Here is an 18,113-nt window from a genome sequence, read left to right on the forward strand (position 1 = left end):
ATACATTTATAATCCTTGAAGAAAGCATTAACATTTCTACTTTATATTCATGATTTTGTTAAGTTTGACAAATTTATGTTTTAGAATACCAAGTGATAAAAAAGCTTACAAGTTTGATACTTTTTGCGCTACTTCAGAAAGGTAATATAAATTAGGCCATTTTATTAATTTCTACAAAACTGAACTACTCTCAGACTTGAAAGTTGTGCCATTAAAAAATCATTTCTGCTAGATTTGCAATAAAATACTAAATGTGACTCATGTCCTCTGTGCCAAGAGGTGAATGATCTCCATACAAGTACACCTCTACCCCGATATAACGCTGTCCTCGGGAGCCAAAAAAATCTTACTGTGTTATAAGTGAAACTGTATTATATTGAACTTGCTTTGAGCCACTGGAATGCACAGAGCCCCCCCCGGAGCACTGCTTTACCGCGTTATATCCGAATTCGTGTTATATTGGGTCACATTATATCGGGGTAGAGGCGTAATATAAAAGCAAATAAACTTTTCCCTATTTGGCTAGACTTGTTTTTTTATTTACAAGAATAAACTCAATTTCAATTAGAACTTATTCATTTCTAAACAGACTTATATATCCCAAACACACCATTACTTAGATGGTAGGTCTACACACATTTTATTTTTTTATATTATATACCAATTATAGCACAGTACTATAGCGCTGCTATAGTTAATGCTAAGTGTGTGTATCAAATTCTTTGTTTTCTTTAACCGTTTATGAAGCATCTTTTAAATATACAAATGTAAAGTATTGTTCTTATTGAAGAGTGCAATCAACAAAAATCAATTTTCTTATCTGGTAATTTTCTGTTAGCAGCTTCCCTCTTCATTAATCACTAATGGGTAAATGCTACCCCAACCAGAGTGGATAAAATCTGTAATTTTAAAAATTGAATTTTTTAAATTAAATCATTGTTTTTACTTCAATTGGATTTTTGTTTAAATTAAATCAATTTTTCTTTTAAAAAATAAACCTATTTTAAATTAAAACATATATTAAAGCCCAAACTTACTATAATCTAGTAAAACCATTTAAATTAAATCTTTAAAAAATATTTAAGCAGTAAATATGTGCTGCTGAAGTTTTAAAGAAAGTCAATCAAGTCTAAATCACTGGCTAAGCACCTGGAACCAGAGTTTGCCAAAATGCTAAACCAGGTATAATCTAATCTAAGCATCAAGACAACCTGATATAATGAATTAATTAACCAAGACACCAGAAAAATTCTTCCAAAGCTGAAGAAACACTCTAGCAACTGATTATTAGCATCAAGACAACCCGATATAATGCACTAATTAACCTTAAGAGAACATGTCTACGTTTTCCTTTAGAGAAAGATTTCCATTTGTAGTCTGGTCATTTACTAGACCAGGGGTAGGTAACCTATGGCACGCGTGCCAAAGGCGGAACGTGAGCTGATTTTCGTGGCACTCACACTGTGGGTCCTGGCCAACAGTCCGGGGGGGGAGTGCATTTTAAATTTAATTTAAAATGAAGTTTCTTGAACATTTTAAAAACCTTATTTACTTTACAAACAACATGAAAGACTGATAGAAAAAGATCCTCTAAAAACATTAAAAAGTATTACTGGCACACAAAACCTTAAATTAAAGTGAATAAATGAAGACTCGGCACACCACTTCTGAAAGGTTGCCAACCCCTGTACTAGACTATACAAGTGGGCTGAATGAGGAGAGAAGCTACACAACAGAGACAATTATCAGGTAAATTACATATTCTGTTGCGCAGCTTCTCTCCTCATACATCACTAACAGAAGAAGTGAGCAGTGAATCACAGAAGTGTGAGGCAGAACAAACAGAGTTTTAATTATTATAGTAGAATAACAGGCAGGAATGACAATGCATTATGTGGGAACCAACTCAGCTGTAGCTTCCTACCAAAGGAAGCAAAGGAATGGAAAAAATGTACTTTTAAAATTGTCCTCAGACTAGGCTCATGACTTGTGAATAAGTTCTGTTGGTTGGCTAGCATACCAGCTGGTGCATGATTTTAACATCTTGCCTGAGGCAATTCTGAGGCCTTAAGGCCTTAGCATTTTGGACTGAATGAGATGAAAAGACACCTGGCATGTGAACTCCATATGTTTGAAGTATCTTTCAAGTCCCATGAAAGCCCATTTATGTCATGCTCTTCCAAAGGAATACTAACGGTTCAAAAAAAATGATGGAAGAACTATTTTCAGGAATAGTGGAAAAAGGAACTTACTTGAATAGAAAATTTTCTGAAGCTACAAATGTAATTTTATATTGTGGTTATTTTAGAGACAGGGGAATCAGTTCCAAAAACTACCTATTAGAGGTAATGGGAGACAGTCAGAGGCATGGCTAGTCTTCCATTGATTAATTTTGGCATCTGATACTCAAATGGAGAGTCTGATGTGCTACATATAGAATACCACTAGGGCTGGTGTACCCACATTTCTTTTGTGCTTGGTTGTAGGGCTCCTATCGACCATTCTAGAGAAACAATAAGGTAGCCGAGATCACTAGAACTTTGTGATTATTATTATAAAATTCCCTGCTACATAGTTTCTTCTTACATACTTCTGGAACAGCTGGTACTGGCCAATGCTATTGTCAGGATATTGGACTCAGTGGACCACTGGTCTGATCCCATATGGCCATGTTTGTGGGGAGTGAGGTTTGTATTATTATTTGGGGGGGGTGCGGGTTGTTCAGAGACACCACTGAAAGTTGCTGAAGTGAACTAAAAGGACGTATACTCAGATTCTGGAAATTTGTCTTCTAGATAGGCTCCCCACCTTATAAAACTTGCTTACATAGTGAATATGCAATCGTCTGGAATGAGAATTAAGTTGACTTTCTGAATGTTATTTGTACTTAAACTGCCTGTTGGGATTCCCTCCAAGACTTCTTTCCACTCAGCTTCCCAAGAACTCAGTTCGACTTCAGATTTTTTCACTGAGGTATTTTTATATGGCCATACAGCAAAGCTACGCTGAGTTGATCAGACTCAAAAGTAGTGGGTGGGTAAAGAAAATACTAGACATCCAAAGTTACATAGAAAATCTTTTCCTTTATATAGATTTACACATTATATTGTATTTACTATATATTGTATCACCCGTTTTGGGACTGCCTTGGTCACTTTGTAGGAACCAATCCCTGTACAGCATGCTCTGTCCACATGCTGACTATTTGGATATGATGTGGGAATGACACTAATTCTGCATTATATAAGGTGTGTGGTTCCACGTTCTCAGAAGGACTTTCTGCACTTCATTTTGAGAAATCCACTCCGCGAAAGAAGCCAATGTACAACACCAGCAATCCCAGCTATTGGAGATAAATGGCTATGGATGACCACTGCCAAGAAAGCAGGGGCGGCTTTAGGCAGCAGCAAAGCAAGCAGCTGCTTGGCGCAGCCCATTTGCAGGGGTGGCAGCTAGCAGGGATCAAGTCTGGGAGCTGTAGTTCCTTGGTTAGCTCCCTGCCTATAGAACCAGCCCTGGAGCAGGGAAAGAACTGCACTTCCCAGCATTCCCTTGGCCAAGACCAACAGGAAATGGGAGGAGGGAGTATGGTAGCTGAAACCTCATGCTGCATCTTGAGCTCACTGCGAGAGCAGGATGGCACTGTGAATAGGGAACAAGTGTGCCCAAGGAGTAGAAGGCTTTGGCCCAGATATCCCCTTCAGAAGACATCCCCAGCCTGGCTTAGGGATACTGGTGTGACCTCACCTTGCAGCCCCCAAAGAAGGAATTGGGTGGACTAAATGGACAGTGCCCCTCTCTATCTGAAACCTATCTGAAGGTACGTGGGTCCCACTAGAATTTAAAATGAAAAATAAAGGAGGGGAGGCTCTACTGGACCTGGGCAGCTTTAGATACACTACCAGGCACTTAAGAGGATTTCCATTTCTGGGCCATGGAAGCAGAAATTGACTTTTCCTTTCCAGATTTAGCTAATATTCAGAAAGGGAATCTAGCACCTGCCTTCCAGATTTGAACACCTCAAAATTCAGAAGTGCTCAAGCTCAATTTTGGCAGCTGTTACTTCATTTCTCCCAAATCAAATATACTGATCCACTGTAATTTGCTGTCGAAAAAGTAGATAAAATTGAGCAAGAAATGCTTCCCAGTGGTTTTTAGGACTGCAATTGCTATTTTCAACAGCCATTGCTTTTTTTTTTTCTTTTTTTTTTTAAGTTGTTCAAAAGGAAAACAGTGATATTGCATGGCAAATTCCCCATAGAAACAAAGAGTGGAACAAAAGAATAATAAAGGCACCTTGACTTTTCCTCATTTATGGAGGATAGTCTTATAATATACATTCAGATATCCTCCAATCACACAAGCTGAAAATTGTTGAGCTTTACTGCAGTTCTGTAACCATATGGGAACCAATCCTGTCTGTGTTCTGTGTACATCCAAAATTCCTGCTGAATGACCCGCCCTGGGAGCAAGTCACCAGTGACCCAGGGCTGGGGCAGAAGGAGGGTGCAGGTGGTGGAGGGGAAGATCTGGGGCAGCAGGGGGTGGGCGGGCACTGGTGGGAGGGAAGGAGGGTACCCAGAGCTGGTACAGCACGGGGGTGTGCGTGAGCCCAGACCTGGGGTGCCAGGGGGTGCAAGTGGTCAGGGAGAGCCCAGGGCTGGGGCAGCAGGGGGGTGCAGGAAGGGGAAGGCCCAGAGCTGGGGCAGCAGGGAGGGGGAGAGAGCCCAGGGCTGGGGCAGCAGGGAGGTGTGGGGGAGGGGAGCCCAGGGCTAGGGTGGGGGCAACCAAATTTTATTTTGCTTGGGGCAGCAAAAAACCTAGAGCCGGCCCTGCAAGAAAGGACTGATGGCAAGGAAGCTCTGGATGAATGTAATGAATTTTTTCCATGATAGTAAAATTATGGCCAGAGATATGTCCTTGTCCCCTGCATGAGCAATTCTCTACATTTGGTTCAAAAGTTTTTCTTGATTTCGAAACATTGGTAGGTATGAATTCTCTCCAGCAGCTCTCTAGTTATGAATAGGTCTGCTTCACTAGACAGGACACTGACTGGCTTGTTATTTAAGTGTGTAACTTGAGACCTATGCCTGTGCTGTGTCTACCGCCAGTTTTTTCTTTAAGACTGGAAGCAGCAGGTGGATCAGAAGGAAGAGTGTTGTGCAGGAATCATGAGCGCGTTCACACAAATGCTCTTTTTGTCTTTGTCATGCTGACAATTTTGTTGGCTTGGAAGAAAATGCATCTAGATTTCTTTGGAAATTTCTGCTTCAGATTTTTACTTCCGTTAAGGCAACAGTCTCTTCTTGGACAACTCCAGTACTGGTAGTGACTGATGGACTGCCATGCAGGCTTTGACAGTGAGGGTAGAGGCCACTGTGTTATTTCAGCTGCTAATTTCTCTAACGTTCTTGGAAAAGCAACTCACCTCTAAATTTGGATGCACAAGATATTTGTTTAAAGATGACTGATTGCTATTCATGGGTATAATATTGCTTCTTCTAGCTGCCAAGTCAGAAGCCATTGCTCATCACAGATCACATCAAAGGTTTGACGAGGTCAGCACATGAGTTGTTCAACTCCAGACAAGGATTATACTTCTAGATGAACCACCTGTTTGCCATCAACTAGGTTTTCTTTACTAAGTATATGAAAAACCTCTGGTGTGAATGGCTATAGTTGAGGCTTTGAAACTGCTGCATTGTATATCCTTCCTCTCATGGTCCTTTGGAAAAAAGCTCCCTTCTGAAGGTGTGCCTGTCTTTCACTGGGGAAGCTATTGCTGCACCAGCCTTAGGTTTCCAAAACATATGAAATATCTTTGTTATATAAAACTTAGTTTAAAATTCAGTTTTGATCAGACATCTTCATTTGGATCCTAAGATGTTCTCAACATAGGTGGCTAAGAAAAAACGTCTATTTAATAATGTTTGAAAGAGAAGATACTTTGTTGCAAGCCACTGTCCTCTTGTCCAGTCTTGCATGTGGTGGTGCATGTGGTACTTGTTTATACCATGGTGCATGTGGTAGGCTGTTTATATGCTACTGTCCTGGCCTGAAGGACTACTCAGCTGAGGAGGGATACTGGTACAAATATTTTAATTCAATTATAGAAGTAGCTTGCTAGATGTTCCCAGGAACATGAAAGGTTGCCTGCCTGCTCCCCCAGGATAGCTAGCACCCAAGTACTGTAGGAACAACCTAGCTCCCCTCAGGGCTTTACTTAGTAAATCAGGATAATTTTGAGCATAGAAAGGGATTTCTCACTTTACCACTGTAATCCCATGATGGTGCAGCTTTGTGGGGAGTGGAATCTCACAGTCAGCATGGATGTGTCAAGAAAAAATTGTGTCAAACCAACTCAATAGCTTTCTTTGACAGGGTAGCAAGCATTGTGGATACAGAGGAGGCAGTAGACATGGTATATCTTGACTTCAGTAAAGTTTTTGATACTGGATCGCATGACCTTCTCATAAACAAACTAGGGAAATGCAACCTAGATGGAGCTACTATAAGGTGGGTGCAACTGGTTGGAAAACCATTCCCAGAGTAGTTATCAGTGGTTCACAGTCATGCTGGAAGGACATAAGTGGGGTCCCGCAGGAATCAGTTCTGGGTCTAGTTCTGTTCAATATCTTCATCAATGATTTAAATAATGGAATAGAGAGTACACTGATAAAGTTTGTGAACGATACCAAGCTGGGAGGGGTTGCAAGTGCTTTCGAGGGTAGGATTAAAATTCAAAATGATCTGGACAAACTGGAGAAATGGTCTGAAGTAAATAGGATGAAATTCAATAAGGATGAATGCAAAGTACTCCATTTAGTAAGTAATAATCAGTTGCACACATACAAAATGGGAAATGACTGCCTAGGAAAGAGTACTACGGAAAGGGATCTGGAGGTCATAGTCGATCACAAGCTAAATATGAGTCAACAGTGTAACGCTATTGCAAAAAAAGCAAACATCGTTCTGGGATGTATTAGCAGGAATGTTGTAAGCAAGACGCAATAAGTAATTCTTCCGCTCTACTTCTGCGCTTATCAGGCCTCAACTGGAGTACTGTGTCCAGTTCTGGGTGCCACGTTTCAGAAAGAATGTGATCAAATTGGAGAGAGTCCAGAAAAGAGCAACAAAAATGATTAAAGGCCTAGAAAACATGATATAGGAGGGAAGATTGAAAAAACTGGGTTTTTCCGTCTGGAAAAGAGAAGACTGAGGTGGGACATGATAACAGTTTTCAAGTACTTAAAAGGTTGCTACGAGGAGGAGGGAGAAAAAATATTTTTCTTAACCGCCGATGATAGGACGAGAAGCAATGGGCTTAAATTGAAGCAAAGGAGTTTTAGGTTGGACATTAGGAAAAACTTACTATCAGGGTGGTTAAATACAGGAATAAAATGGCTACGGAGGAATGTGGAATCTCCATCACTGGGGATTTTTAAGAGCAGATTAGACAAATACCTGTCAGAAATGGTTTAGACAATACTTAGGCCTTGTCTACACTACAGGGAAAAGTCAATCTAAGGTACACAATTTGAGTTACATGAATATGGATTCTTCCCTGCAGCCCACATCTGTGGTAGTCACCTCAGCCCACCCTGCTCCCTGCGCTGGCTAGGCAGAATTCTCTTCATCTTTAAATTCTCTGTCCCTCTCTCCTTCAGAAGTGCTCAGAAGCTCCTGCTTGGGCTTTTCTGCATTCAAGTCATGGCTCCTGGAAGCAAAGGGAGGATCTGACTTGTGGATCCAAATCTGAGGCCTGTACCCTGGGGTCAGCTTGCTGTGAATATGCAGTACAAGATCTGTCCTTTGCAGAACCTGTAAATGCTGCCATAGGGAGCACTGTTTACATAGCCTGGTGTTTGAAGACATTGCAATCCTGGAGACAAGGTGCTGCAGCAGATTGAAACCACCATGCTGCCAAATACCTGCTTGGGGGCGGGGCAGATAAGTGACTATTTCATGAAAATGAATAAAAATTAAAGTTATGAAACAAAATTGTCAAGAGAAACTGAACCACCAGTTCAAGGCCAGGGCTTTGTCCTGGGCCCTCCAACAACACAATGCACCACCTCTGAATTGTACAAGTGAGGGACATTAACCCATTCGTGATGAACGATGAGAAATGATGTACATCAGAAATATAAAGTACATCTTATAATAAAATTCTTTTACAGCACTTACCACCATAAAACTTGAGACCATTTTTTCCTATTTAAATATAGTAATTAAAGCTCTGAGAGCTGTTCTCCTGCAAATTCTACATATTAAAATGTCATCTGAATGACACCTGATAGACACACAGACTCCCAGCACTTCATCAAGAAGACTATTCCTATAAACACTTTTTTTTTTTTGCGGCATTGCAGAACACTCTTAATTAGAAGAAAGCAATTTTCTCAAAATTATATTGCCTAATTCATCTATAAACACCTTTGGAATCTCTGGATGTCTCTGTAAAAGCAGCAAAGAATCCTGTGGCACCTTATAGACTAACAGACGTTTTGGAGCATGAGCTTTCATAGGTGAATACCTACTTCGTCAGATGCATGTAGTGGAAATTTCCAGGGGAAGGTATATATATGCAAGCAAGCTAGAGATAATGGGGTTAGTTCAATCAGGGAGGATGAGGCCCTGTTCTAGCAGTTGAGGTGTGAAAACCAAGGGAGGAGAAACTGGTTTTGGAGTTGGCTAGCCATTCACAGTCTTTGTTTAATCCTGAGCTGATGGGGTCAAATTTGCAGATGGACTGAAGCTCAGCAGTTTCTCTTTGAAGTCTGGTCCTGAAGTTTTTTTGCTGCAGGATGGCCACCTTAAGGTCTGCTATAGTGTGGCCAGGGAGGTTGAAGTGTTCTCCTACAGGTTTTTGTATATTGCCATCCCTAATATCTGATTTGTGTCCATTTATCCTTTTCCATAGAGACTGTCCAGTTTGGCCGATGTACATAGCAGAGGGGCATTGCTGGCATATGATGGCGTATATTACATTGGTGGATGTGCAGGTGAATGAACCGGTGATGGTGTGGCTGATCTGGTTAGGTCCTGTGATGGTGTCACTGGTGTAGATATGTGGGCAGAGTTGGCATTAAGGTTTGTTGCATGGACTGGTTCCTGAGCTAGGAGTTACTACGGTGCAGTGTGCACCATCCTAGCCACCATGGATGTAGAGGCTCTTTACACAAACATCCCACATACAGATGGAATAGAAGCTGTCAGGAACAGTATCCCTGATGATGCCACAGCACAACTGGCTGCTGAGCTCTGTGCCTTTATCCTCACACACAACTATTTCAAATTTGATGACAATATATATCTCCAAATCAGTGGCACCGCTATGGGCACCCACATGGCCCCACAATATGCCAATATTTTTATGGCCAGCCTGGAACAACGCTTCCTCAGCTTTCATCCACTCACGCCCCTTCTCTACCTACGCTACATTAATGACATCTTCATCATATGGACCCATGGGAAGGAGTCTCTGGAAAAATTCCACCACGATTTCAACAGCTTCCACCCCACCATCAACCTCAGCCTGGACCAATCTACACGGGAGGTCCACTTCCTAGACACCACGGTGCAAATAAGTGATGGTCACATTACCACCACCCTATACCGAAAACCTACCGACCGCTATGCCTACCTTCTTGCCTCCAGCTTCCATCCTGGGCACATCACACGATCCATTGTCTACAGCCAAGCACTGAGGTACAACCGCATCTGCTCTAACCCCTCAGACAGAGACCAACACCTACAAAATCTTCACCAAGCATTCTCAAAACTACAATACCCGCATGAGGAAATAAGGAAACAGATCAACAGAGCCAGACGTGTACCCGGAAGCCTCATACTGCAAGACAAACCCAAGAAAGAAACCAACCGGACTCCACTGGCCATCACATACAGTCCCCAGCTAAAACCCTTCCAACGCATCATCAGGGATCTACAATCCATCCTGGACAATGATCCCACACTTTCACAGGCCTTGGGTGGCAGGCCAGTCCTTGCCCACAGACAACCTGCCAACCTGAAACATATTCTCACCAGTAACTGCACACCGCACCATAGTAACTCTAGCTCAGGAACCAATCCATGCAACAAACCTCGATGCCAACTCTGCCCACATATCTACACCAGTGACACCATCACAGGACCTAACCAGATCAGCCACACCATCACCAGTTCATTCACCTGCACGTCCACCAATGTAATATACGCCATCATATGCCAGCAATGCCCCTCTGCTGTGTACATCGGCCAAACTGGACAGTCTCTACGGAAAAGGATAAATGGACATAAATCAGATATTAGGGATGGCAATATACAAAAACCTGTAGGAGAACACTTCAACCTCCCTGGCCACACTATAGCAGACCTTAAGGTGGCCATCCTGCAGCAAAAAAACTTCAGGACCAGACTTCAAAGAGAAACTGCTGAGCTTTAGTCCATCTGCAAATTTGACCCCATCAGCTCAGGATTAAACAAAGACTGTGAATGGCTTGCCAACTCCAAAACCAGTTTCTCCTCCCTTGGTTTTCACACCTCAACTGCTAGAACAGGGCCTCATCCTCCCTGATTGAACTAACCTCATTATCTCTAGCTTGCTTGCATATATATATATACCTTCCCCTGGAAATTTCCACTACATGCATCTGATGAAGTAGGTATTCACCTACAAAAGCTCATGCTCCAAAACCACTGTTAGTCTATAAGGTGCCACAGGATTCTTTGCTGCTTTAACAGATCCAGACTAACACGGCTACCCCTCTGATACTGGATGTCTCTATTCCAAGTATTCATGGGTTTCTACCTGGTGAACCAATCACATTTCAGACTACTTTAATTTTATTTCTTCATGAACTCGAAGTGAAATTGTAGCTAGAAACCATTTAGAAATCTAGCTACTTAGACTAGAAAAAAGGCCAACAAGCTAAAATGGAACAAGAGGCCCAAAGTTCCCTTTTATTCTCGGATATCAAGAAATATCAGAAATAAAAACTTTTTGTCTGATAACATCAAGGAACTTTTTCTATTGGTCCCAACCGAAGCATGAATGGACACTGTCGCCTAGTACTCTCTCGTGAGAGAAGTTAATGGAAAAAGATGGGGGAGAAGGAGGTAGTATAGTATGGAGTGAAACTGAATAGAAAAAGTTCATTTATTTCCAAAATTCACTTATCTGAGACAATTCCAGTCCATGTCACTCAAAAGAAGGATGAAACATACTCAAAAGGGACTGAAGGAGGGAATAAGTCCACAAAGCACGATTCAAGGTTCTTATTAATTGGGTTTGTGTAAAATGGTCTCATTTAGGTACTGTAACTAAAACTGCAACTTGAAAAATCAATTAATAAGGAGTATAACAGTAGGAATATACTACCGACCACTTGACCAGGATGGTGAGTGACTGAAACGCTCAAGGAAATTAGACTACAAAAACAGAAAACCCAATAATAATGGGGATTTCAACTAACCCTATGCTTACTAGGTTACTCACCACAGAACAGGATGCAGAAATAAAATTTCTAGACACCATTAATGACTGCTTCTTGGAGCAGCTGGTTCTGGAAACCACAAAAGGAGAGGCAATATTTGATTTAGTCCTAAACGGAGCATAAGATCTGGTCCAAAAGGTGAATAAAGCTGAACCACTTGGTGATAGCGACCACAATGTAATTTAATTTAACAATCGGAAGGGAGAAGGAGGGAAGAATAACAAAAGAACCCACCATAGTAGAATTTAACTTCAAAAAGGGGGAACTATAAAAAAAATGAGGGAGACAGTTAAATGGAAATAAAAAGGAACAGTCAGAAGAGTTAAATGCCTGCAAGCTGCATGGAAAAAAAAGACCAGAAATACAGGGTAAACTAAATGTATACCCAAATAAAAAACAAAAACAGTAAGAGGACCAAAATAATACCAACATGGTTAAACAGCTGAGTAAAAGACGCAGCTAGAAACAAAAAGGCATCCTTTAAAAAAATGGAAGTCAAATCCTACAGAGGAAAACAGAAAGGAGCATAAAGTCCAGAAGGTCAAGTGTAAAATAATTAGGCAGATTGAAAAAGAAGTTGAAGAGCAAACAGCAAAACACACAAAAACTAACACCAATTTTTTTAAAGTACATCAGATGCAGGAAGCTGCCAACAATGAGTGGGGCCATTGGACAATCATGGTATTAAAGGAGCACTCAAGAAAGACGAGGCCATTGTGGAGAAGCTAAGTGAATTCTTTCCTTTAGTCTTCATTGCAGCGAATGGGAGAGAGATTCCCAACCCTGAGCCACTCTTTTTTGATGAAAAATCCGAGTAACTGCTGCACACTGAGGTTTCAGTAGAGTATATTTTGGAACAAACTGATAAATTAAACGGTAATAAATCACTAGGACCAGATGGTATTCCCCCAAGAGTTTTGAAGGAACTCAGATATAATACTGAAGAACTCACTGTGGAACATAACCAATCAATTAAATCAGCCTCTATACCAGATGACTGTAGGATTACTCACATAATGCCAATTTAAACAAACAAAAAAAGGCTCCAGAGACAATTTTAGCAAATAAATGCTGGTACGCCTAACTTCAGTACCAGACAAATTGGTTGAAAACTATAGTAAAGAACAGAATTATCAGACACATACATGAACGCAATATATTGGGGATGAGTCAACATGGCTTTTGTAAAGGGAAATCATGTCTCACCAATGTATCAGAATTCTTTGAGGGCGTCAACAAGCATGTGAACAAGGGTGATCCAGTTGGTATAGTATATCTTGATTTTTGGAAAGCCTTTACCAAGATCCCTCACCAAAGGCTCTTAAGCAAAGTAAGCAGTCAAGGGATAAGAGGGAAGGTCCTCTCAAGGATCAGTAACTGGTTAAAAGACAGAAAGCAAAGAGTAGAAATAAAGGGTCAGTTTTCACAATGGAAGGTAGTAGTAGTAGTAGGGTCCTGATCAAGGATCTGTACTGGGACTTGTGCTGCTCAATATATTCATAAATGATTTGGAAAAGGAGGTAAAAAGTGAAGTGGCTAAGGTCGCTGATGATACAAAATTACTCAAGACAGTTAAGTCCAAAGCTCACTGTGAAGAGTTGCAAAGAGATCTCACTAAACTGGATGACTAGGCAACAAAATGTCAGATGAAATTCAATTTTGACAAATGCAAAGTAATGCACACTGAAATAATCCCTACTATACATACAAAATGATGAGGTCTAAATTAGTTGTAACCACTCAAGACACACACCAGTCATCATAGCTACTTCTCTGAGAACATCTGCTCTATGTGCAGCGGCAGACAAAAGAAGCTAATAAAATATCAGGAAGTGTTAGGGAAAGGGATACATAATATGATAGAAAATATCATGCCACTATATAAATCCATGGTATGCCTACATCTTGAAGACTGTGTGCCGTTCTGGTCATCCCATCTCAAAAACAATACATTAGAACCGGAAAAATTATACAGAAGGGCAACAAAAATGTTTAGGGGTATGGAACAGTTTCCATATGAGGAGAGATGAAAAAGACTAAGACTGTTCCGCTAGGAGAGAGATGACTAAGGGGAAATATGACAGAGAACTTTAAATAATGCATGTGTGGAGAAAATGAATAGGGAAATGTTATTTACCCCTTCACATAACACAAGAACCAACAGGGTACACTCAATGAAATAACATAAGGAAATAATTCACACAATGCATAGTCAGCTTGTGGAACTCATTGCCAGGGAATGTTGTGAACCCCAAAAGTATAACTGAGTTCAAAAAGGCAATGGATAAATTCATGGAAGATAGGGCCATCAATGGCTATGAGCCAAGATGGTTAGGGATATAACCCATGTTCCAGGTGTCCCTAAACCTCTGACTGCCAGAACCTGGGAACGGACAACAGTGGATTGATCACTCTATAATTGCTCTGTCCATTCTCTCTGAAGCATCTGGCACTATTCACTATCGGAAGACAGGATACTGGGCTACATGGACCATGGTCTGACCCAGTATGGTCATTATGTTCACGAATATACCCGAAAGCCTGATGTCACAGAAGCATCTTTGTTTTCGGATCCTGGAATTATAATCTAAGCATCTGAATCGGTAAAGAAAATTGAAGAGAGCATTTATACAAAATAAATGTAGTTGGTCACTTATTTTCTGTATTCCCTTTGCTATTTCAAAAATTAATGTATGACTATTAGGGCTGTCAAGTGATTAAAAAATTAATCACAATTAATCGTGCTGTTAATAATATAATACTATTTAAATTTTTTTGATGTTTTCTACATTTTCAAATATATTGATTTCAATTACAACAGAATACAAAGCGTGCAGTGCTCACTTCATATGTAGTGCAATCTCTAAATTGACATTAGAAATGTAAAATTATGTACAAAAGAATAACTTCACTTAACAAAACAATGTAAAACTGTAGAGCTTACAAGTCCACTCAGTCCTTGGTCAGCCAATCACTCAGACAAACAAGCATTCAGTATTGGGAGGAGGAAGGAAGTAAGCAAAGACTTGTGCAGGAGGAGGGCCTGGGAAGACAGGAGGTGACAATGGGGAGGAACAAGCAATAATTTGTGCAGGAGGAGGGTGAGGAAGGTGTCTTGTGCTGCTTCTGGAAGGGTGGTTTCTGGTACTGGGCTCACCAGGCTCAACTCCTTTTACTGAGCTAGGTGGGCTCTCTTCAGCTGAGTAAGCCCTTGTTTGCAAGGGAGGGTGGATTTTACTTCAGGGACTCATCATACTGCAGGGGAGGAGACGCTGAGCTCGCCAGGCCCATATTCGTTATGGGGTACCCCCAGAGCGAATAGCCGGCTAGGGCAATGGGGCACGATGCAGGGGGATTGGTCCTGTGAGTGAGGGGCCAGCCAGGAACAATAGGGTACAGGCTGGCTGGGTGACAACATGTCCTATTTTGGCCAGGACAGGCCCCTTTTTCAGCTCTGTCCCAGCCATCCCTACTTTTTCACCAAAATTGGGCATTTTTTCCTGGCTGCAAGGCAGAGCAGAGGGTGGCAGCTGCTCCCTGGTGATCAGCTGAAGGCAGCACTGCCTGCCAGCAGGAAAGTGGAGAAATCCGCTGCTGGCGGGCAGTGCTGGCTTCAGAGCTGAACCCTGAGTGGCGCAGGGCTTGCGGGTGAGGGAGAGAAAGAGAGATCAGCCTCTGACAGGGAAGGCACGGAGCTCAGGGGGAAGGGCATCAGCCTCAGCCAGGGGAGGCGCAGAGGTCAGGGGTGGGGATCAGCCTCAGCTGGGGGAGGTGTGGAGCTCAGGGGGAGGGGGGGTGAAAAAGAGATCAGCCTCAGCCGGGGGAGGCGAGGATCTTGGGGGGGAGAGGGGGAAGCACTCCCCCCCTCCTTTTTTTTGCTCCGCCAGCTGCACTTCCCCCATCTCCCTGTCTGCCATATGTCCCGGTATTTTCTTCCTCTCATCTAGTCACCCTACAAGGGAGAGCCCTGGCCATCCTGTTTTTACTTTAAAAAATATGGTCACCCTGGGTGGGTATGTGGGTGTGTCAAGAGCTCTACTTTGCTGCTGGAGCTGGGATAAGAACCACTTCTTTCTCTAAAGCTTATGCTCCAATAATTCTATTAGTCTATAAGGTGCCACAGGACTCTCTGTCACTTCTTTCTCTAGCCTCTTTTCTTCTCGCTCTCTGGTCGCAGCTTGTGTTACTGCACCTGACCAACAGGATCTCCAGAGCAGCTCATGCTGCCCTCCCGCCCAGAGGGTCTGCAATTAACACGTGTTAAAAAAATTAATGCATTAACAGTAGTTAACTGACAGCCCTAATGACTATATTTCCTCTTATCAATACAATCTCTGCTCCTCTGTTACTTGCTAGTTTTGTGTTGGGAGCACACTGCCTGTACTTCCTTTCACTCAGACTTTTTCCCCGTCTTCCTATTCACAGGACGTAGCAGCTGCTGAAGACTACCTTCCATACAGGCCATTTCAGGATCCTACTTTCAAGATGCAGTTTTAGATACATCATGTAGCAAGTAGTAATAGGCTTAAATTGCAGCTGGAGAGATTTAGGTGGACATTCAGAAAAACTTCCTGTCAGGATGGTTAAGCACTGGAATAAATTGCCTATGGAGGTTGTGGAATCTCCGTCAATGGAGATTTTTAAGAGCAGGTTAGACAAACACCAGTCAGGATGGTCTAGATAGTATTTACTCCTGCCATGAGGGCAGGGGACTGGACTAGATGACCTCTCAAGGTCCCTTCCAGTCCTATGAGTCTATGTAAATTAGACAATTTTACACAAAATTTATTCAAGACAGCAGTGTCCAACCTTTTCAGCCTGAGGGTCAAATATTATTTTAAAAAGGTTAAGAGACACAAACTACTGAGGGGCAGAGAATTGTTCCACTCCCTTACCAATACTCAGGCACCACAAAGGGGGGAAATAATTTAAAAATCCCGTATTGGGATACTTCGACTATGAGAAAGTCCCTAAAAAGCACAGAGTTATCTCCTATATCTCCCTCCCTGCAGCCTCTGGTGCACAGGAGCCTGCAGAGGGCAAGGAGAGGGTGGCTGAAGGCTGCACTCTGGTTATCCTTCAGGTGGTGCCATCATCTCTAGGGAAGTACTGCCATCTGATCATCTAATGCAAATTAGAGACAGAGAATCGGGGAGCTATAACTAGAGGTTGGTTCTCAGCTTCTCCTCCTTTTTGCGCTCTCCTTGGCTGCCCTGGGTATCTAGCTGTGTACAGGAAAGGAGCAATCCTTTGCTAGAAACTCCCCTCTTGGGCACAGTGAATCAAGCTTCTGCCCTGACATCCTTGGGCCTCCCACAGCCCAGCAGGGAAGCAGAAAATTGAGTATTCAGTTAGTAACTTACTTCCCTGTTTTTGCAATCCAACAGCCAGCTGGGCTGCTACTGAGCAACAGGTAGAGGTGAAAAGACAGCAGCTGCTCAGAGCTTATGCCAGAGCTGATTGTAAGGCCTTGTCCACACCACCACTTGAAACGATATGTCCAAAAACAAACAAACAAACAAAAACAAACCCTGAGCAGCGTAACTTACATCTACTTAACGCGGTGTCTACACTACACTATGTCTGTGGGAGATGCTCTCCCATAAACATAGCTTCTGCCTCTCGTTGAGGTGGATTAGAACTCTCCCGTCGACTTACCGCGTCTTCATCAGAGCTCATAAATTGCAGCGGCGCTGATTTAGAGCAGTAATGAAGACAAGCCCTAAGAGGTAGAAGAGGCAGTATAAGGCACCTGTAAGTGTGGTTCTTCCAACCTGTCTCTCTGTAGCAGGAACCTGTGTCACAGGTTGGACATCACTGAATTTAAATAAATTAGTGTAAATATTTTCTTGGAGACTATAGTACAAACTATATAAAAGAAATCATGTACTTACTGCCTCTACAGTCTTGGAAAACAATCCACCATGGAGTCAGACACTAGTATTAAGTTTGAGGAAACAAATAATCTTTAAATGACAATGGAGTATGATTCATAGGACAGAATTCATGTAGGCAGACGGTGCCTACTTGTGTGTGCACCACTACTGGCAGTTCTTTTTCTTTGCTTTTTACTGTGTTTAGATATTAAGGGCTCTAGCTTTTCTCCAACAATCCTGAGACCTAGAAGTTTTTTTATTATTATTATTTATGAAAACTGATATTCTTATATGTCCATATGAATCCAGGAGCAGTTTTAAGTAAAATATTAAATATCACAAGATCCACAATAAAATCGCAAAAGCAGGCAACAATGTAAATATTACCTGTGTGTATGCGGCTGTGCCTCTCCAGCTGACTTGGTTTAGCAAATGCCTTTTCACAAGTATCACATTTAAACACTCGTGGCTTCTGGGAACTTAGCGAAGGTCCAGCCTGATGGGTTTGCATGTGCTCCTAATCAAAATATGGAAGAGGAAATGGCTTTATAAATTCATTTTTTAACAAACATGTTTGTTTATATTTTTGGATCAATAGCAGAAGGCTTTAGTCATCAATAGAAATAAGACTGAGGAAGACAGAAGCTGATATTCTGGTCTTTAAAAATGGCAGAGGTCATTTTCTAAATGAAATCTGAGTAATGGTTAAGTGATATAAGAAGATTTTCTTTGTCATTCC

General features: G+C 41.8%; 1 protein-coding gene across 9 annotated transcripts in view; it reads right to left on the reverse strand.

Annotated features, from left to right (window-relative positions):
- The window catches only part of ZNF236 (zinc finger protein 236), a 194,944-nt gene that overhangs the window by 3,580 nt on the left and 173,251 nt on the right, over positions 1-18,113 (reverse strand). For 7 of the 9 annotated variants that reach the window (XR_003999074.1, XM_030552614.1, XM_030552613.1 and 4 more), the window contains one exon: positions 17,762-17,891. Coding sequence is in view for 7 of the 9 variants with exons in the window: in XM_030552614.1 (XP_030408474.1) it covers positions 17,762-17,891 (130 nt within the window). In the remaining 2 variants the exon portion in view is untranslated. Of the gene's footprint in view, positions 1-416; positions 900-17,761; positions 17,892-18,113 lie in introns of those variants that run through there. The other 2 variants (XM_030552616.1, XM_030552617.1) reach the window with 2 other exon arrangements.

Source organism: Gopherus evgoodei, chromosome 2 (genome assembly GCF_007399415.2).
Source record: "Gopherus evgoodei ecotype Sinaloan lineage chromosome 2, rGopEvg1_v1.p, whole genome shotgun sequence".
Taxonomy (NCBI): Eukaryota; Metazoa; Chordata; order Testudines; family Testudinidae; genus Gopherus; species Gopherus evgoodei.